General features: G+C 38.7%; 1 protein-coding gene across 1 annotated transcript in view; it reads right to left on the bottom strand.

Moving 5' to 3' along the window:
- LOC103388849 (beta-1,4-galactosyltransferase 3) overlaps nt 1-3,759 on the bottom strand; it is a 9,074-nt gene extending 5,315 nt beyond the window's left edge. Inside the window, exons 1-2 of the mRNA XM_008324048.3 lie at nt 3,137-3,759; nt 629-864 (exon numbers count right to left, since the gene is read on the bottom strand). Coding sequence (XP_008322270.1) covers nt 629-864; nt 3,137-3,344 — 444 coding nt within the window. The 5' untranslated portion in view covers nt 3,345-3,759. The remainder of the gene's footprint in view (nt 1-628; nt 865-3,136) is intronic.
- Nucleotides 3,760-5,581: the final 1,822 nt, after the last annotated feature.

Genomic DNA, 5,581 nt, shown 5'->3' on the forward strand with positions numbered 1-5,581 from the left:
ATCTATCTATCTATCTATCTATCTATCTATCTATCTATTATTAATAAGAGCAGAGGCAAAGCAATTTAGAGATTTATCAAACACTTGTGTTACACTCAGACTTATCAATTTTGATAAACTACCCCAGAAGTCATCAACTTAACTCATCAATACTCTCTTTAGAGTTACTTTTTAAATTAGTTAACTGTAAGTTTGTCTTTAATCCGGTCCGCCAAACTTTTATAAATGGCATAATTTATTTATCATTATACTTTTGCCTTTTCCGTGCAATCCCTGATACCCAATACCCCCAATAGATGGTTTAGAAAATATTAAAATCATTTTAGCCTTTATGCATGTCTTTTATGTGTCATTTATCTTAGTTCACACGACAATTGTGGCCTGCGAGTCAATAAGTTTGCCCACGCCTAGACTCGCTCCTGGGTTGTTGTAGCCTAGACTACGAGCTTTGGATGGACAGTGATAGAACATCAAAATTACAGCATGCAAACGTTGCATGCAAACTGGGCAGTGTGATAACATGGAAACATGATGCAGGATTGTTTGTATTTCCTGGAGTATTTTTCAAATGTATTTTTCATTTTTTGGACGGTTGTTGAATGGATGTTATATTAGGTGATTGCAGTACCTGATTAATAATATAAATCTGGTAACTGAGCTGTTGTCTCTGCAGGAACGGGTGTAAATGATAGAGCAGGTACTTCAAGTGGTTTTCCCTGTGTCTGTAAGGAATTATGATGGCTGTTCGATGTCTTGCCTCACAGTCAGGGGGGCTGTAACATCCTCCTGGAGTTACCAGTGGATTTTTCTTCTCAACATCGGCTAGAATGAGCCCTGATGGAAAGTTGACAACAAGGGGTCCACCTGTGAGCAGAAAGGAAGAGGTGAGCACTGGTAATAAAAAGAAAAAGAAAAGAAAAAACACAACATAATTCATCATCATGTAGGAGAATTTAAATTTGTTTACACCTTTAAATGACCTGAGTTGACCTACAATTATCAAACAATTATTTGTTAACTGAATCTTTCACCTTTCTTCATCTTCTTGTTTTCCTTTGATTCATTTTTCTATCGTTCCCCTCAGTGGTTACTCTTTACAAGTACCTTAGATTGTGTTGATCCATTTTGCAGTATTTACTAGTAACTCCTTCTTGTGTAATAATAACAGGATATACATAAATAAATTCCTAAATTCCCCTTCTAGACATCTCCTTACCTTATAAGTTATATCATCTACCCAACTGTGTTCTAAAATCTAGTTGGGTAAAAAGCATGTTTGGAAATGGTCTCTCAGCTGTTCTAGATTCTAAATTCTAAATTCTAAAACGCTCTGGTGGAAATTATGAACTTTGTGTTGTTAAGGTCAGTTTCGACCCAGTTACAATACGATTATAAAGCAATAATTACAGCCAAAACTGAAATCATAAGTGCACTGTCAGCTGACACACTGACAGCCAGCTCCTCTCCTAATCATGTGAGCTTTAGGGGAGTCTCATTTTACGTGGTTTTCCAGTATATCTGAACAAAAACAAACAAACAGGGCCATGTCCAGAAATGTGAGGTGAATTCACTAATGTGAGTGTCCATTTGACATTGCAGAGTGCACATTTACAATTTGCAGCATGCAAAAATGAGTAGAAGATTTACAGTGAGCCAAGTACTGAATCATATTTTTGGTGAAAATGAGGGATAGGACACAGAGCAATATAACGATTCAGATGAGCAGGTTTCTGAGGAGGAAGACAATGTGGAGTATCATCCAGAAGACAGACACATCTGATGAGTGTGATGAGGTCCAAAAATGAGTGTGATGAGGAGTTCACTGGTCCAAAGAGACCAGCAACCTCCAAAAATGGGAAGATCTTTTGGAGCTCAGTACCTCATACATGGCAGGGCAGCTGCTTCAAATGCCATCAAAATAACCCCTGGAATCACAAGGTGGCTGTGACCAGAGTCATTGAAGGAAATAAAGTCCATGGTGACTTGTTGAAAGAGTCTTGCTATGTTTCGATCTGGTTCACGGCCCAGTTGAACGATTTGGCCCTTCTTCGTTCGTAAGCACGGTACCAATTAGAGGGTATTCTTCTCCCCATAGTCACAGCACCAAAACTGAAGAAATCACCTCGTAGGTAGTCTCAGGCAAGGAATGAAACAGCGGGTAAATGGTCGATTCGTTTAATAACAAAACGCCAAAACTGACAGGTCCAACAAGAAAAATAAAAGGACGATGGAGAGGTATTCAAGGAAATCTCGTTGTGTGTCTAAATGTGGTAGACCAGTGGAGGAAAGAGGTTGTGCCTCTTGTGGCCAATCATATTTCCCTTGTTGTGCCCGCAGTCACCACTATGTGGCGCTGCTGCTCCATACCACCCAATACCAGTATTAATATAGCGGGGAAGTTGGTGGAAGTTAAGTGTCGCCTGCTCACTAAGGTGATGGGTTAAAACAGTGTTTCTCAATTATTTTCTGCCCCCTATGGAACATAATTAAAATACTGGTATTTTGTTAATAGTTGGTAATAGTTATTTATCTATCTATACAAACCACTGTAAGAATCGCTGGCAGCAGCGTTATTTATCTATCTATACGAACCACTGTAAGAATCGCTGGCAGCAGCATTCTGCATACATCCCCCTGGTCATCAACATAAATTAATAAAAAAAAAAGCTACAATGCTGCCATCTAGTGACTAGTGACATGTTTAGCGTTGATAATTATCTGTGTGCATTTGTTATGGTGACGTTTGATGAATAAATGTTTATGTTCTGGTACAATGTTGTACTTTTTCTGACGGTTGTTAGGAACCTGAACGCACCATGTTGTAGCGCACATGCGCACTGTAATCTGTTCCTTGTGTGTCGGAGCCGGCTGCCTTGATTAGTGCTAGTCAAGTTCTGCTTAGAGCAAGTTGGCGTGCGCTGTGACCCACTCGAGATGAAAAAAGTTAGGGCAGTCCAATGTAAGCCTTGTGTGGTGAATAAATACTACTTACGTTGTAAATGTAACATGCAAAAGTAAAAAGGAGATGTATGATGATGTGACGGGAGGAAAGCTAATGGGGGTTGTAAAGTTGTTGTTGTTGTTGTTTTGTTTTTTTTACACCAGTTGTGTTACAAAGTCGATTAAAATAACTCACCTGTCAAAATGGATGTCCCTGGACAGTAGGTTCCATTGCTGTCTGAGGCAGTGTGGTTGAGGCCCGATGAACTGGTGGCGTCTGGCTCACAGAAAATCTGAAAGATGTAGGTTACCTTTTTCTGATATCCCTTGCAGAGCAGCAAAGCTGCGAGCTGGATGAATAAGAACAGGCAAGTAATGCGCAATTTAGTTTTGATGAAAATCATGGCCTCAAAACACAAAAAAAATTGGAATTATGACACACGCATGTGTAGCTGGCAATAGCAGTCATAATAGTGACGTGACAAAGCAGATTTGTTTGTAAACCACACCCAACCGGTTCCCTCAACACCTTCCTTATTACAATAAACAAACTCAAGAACCAGTTAAACCTGCTAACTGTTTGTTTTTTTCTCTCTCTCTTTTTTCCTCCTTTGTTTTAAGGGTGATAAAACGACATTACTCTCATCGACAAAGAGGGAAGGGCAGCAACATGACTGTTACAACAATTGGAACATTCATTTAAAATATTCCTATTCTGTAAAGGGCTGGACAAAGCAAGTGCAAACACATGTGCAAGTTAGAAGATTTAGTTTGTAATGACGGCGCTCTGGCTCTGGAATCAGAATATAATTTTATTTTTAAATATTAGCTCGATTTGATCAAGATAGTGATAATTGTTTATCTATTTAAATGCCAATTAACTGTGTGCAACAACTTATTTTGTAACTTCGTATGATGCATATGAATTCATATCTGGGCTCAAACTGTTTCCTAAGTAATACTTACTTTTAGGTGTGAAGCTCTTATTTAGCATTAACAGCAACAAGTGATACTTGACATAGCATAAAAATGCTTGCGAGTTCTTAAAAATGTTGAATTTCAACATTTGATTTTAAGAACTCACATGTTCACCTACATAGTAGGTTTCATTAGGGAAACGCAGAGGAGGCTAGGTAAGTTTTTCTTAAAAACTTACCTAGCCTAGGCTGATATTAGCATAACTTTTAGGCCAGCCTTTGAAGGTGTATAAACGGTCACATAACCTTTAGTTTGGCAGATTCGAATATGAAAAACTCAGTTATTTTATCTGAATAACATTTATTTTGATGTTTTTCTTTGCTGTAAGCAAAAGGCACGGCACTTGCGTCACCCAAGCCACTGTTGTAAAGAGGTACTAAAGCTTCTGTAACCTAACTTTCATATCCCCTTTGTGTTCTGTAACCTTCCAGTAACCTTATTTTTGTGAAGTCTTAGCATGACTCCTTGTTCTTAGTAAACATTTCCACATTTTGTTACACATAATATTCAGGCCCCAGGAAGACCTCCTCTGACTCCACCACGAACAGGAACAATCTGAACTGTATTCTAATAACTGGGTGAAAAGTAGAAATCCAACTTTCTAAATGTATGCAACCAAAATCATGACCAAAACTGTTACAATTTCACAAAGCATTTTGATGTTGTTTGGCACAACAGTTGGCACAGATTGTGACAGAGAAGTGACAACTGTGTCTGAGAAGGAAACATGTACAGTGTTTTGATCATAAATGGAAGGGAAAAACTAGCATGATTAGATTTTGAGGAAGAAAAAACTTCAATGCTGTGCTATGGGGGCTCATGCACTTGATACAGTGCAAAGTTCCAAACTTCTCAGGTCTTCGCGTATGTGAGGGATGTCCCTAATACAGTTCCGCTGTATGCAGCGAGTCTTCTTAGTCCGAAGAGTTTGTCTCGGAAGGACAATTATCTGACGAATGATGTGCCAGATTACACATTGAAGTTTGAAGGAATCTAATCTCTTCTAACTTTAATTTGTTGCCTTGGTTGCAGTTGTAATGTTACGTTATGTAACACAATTAACCAGTTTAAATTTAAATGGATTTAAAAAACATCCTGAACAGAGCACAGCATCTCCAGATGACACCAGATTTGTGATTACCATGAGCGTGACTCCAGGTGTATTGTCTAATATCCCCATTAAAATTCCTCCATACTAGTGATGGGAAGACCGACTCGTTTTATTGATTCGAATCTTTGACTCTCGAACAGTAAAATGATCGAGTCGTGAACGAATCTTGAACTAATCATTCGTTTTACAGCAGGTGGCGCTTTAGCCCTATTGTGGGCGTTGTAAAGAAGGCTGTGGTTCTCCGACACTAAATAAGGCAACATTTTTTGCTCCCGCTGACAAAGTCTAAAAAAGTACACAAAATGCCATAAGTAATTAAAACCATGTGAAAAGCTAAGAAATAAAAACACACCACAATGTGAAGATGAATGAGAGCAAAAACTACCCGAGCTCTTTCACATGACAAATGAAACGAATCTGCGAGAACGAGGCGAAAGATTAGTTCACAGAGAATGATTCGTTCACAGCAAAAGATTAGTTCACGGCGAAAGATTAGTTCACAGAGAATGATTCGTTCACGGCGAAAGATTAGTTCACAGAGAATGATTCGTT

Source organism: Cynoglossus semilaevis, chromosome 13 (genome assembly GCF_000523025.1).
Source record: "Cynoglossus semilaevis isolate Cse_v1.0 chromosome 13, Cse_v1.0, whole genome shotgun sequence".
Lineage (NCBI taxonomy): Eukaryota > Metazoa > Chordata > Actinopteri > Pleuronectiformes > Cynoglossidae > Cynoglossus > Cynoglossus semilaevis.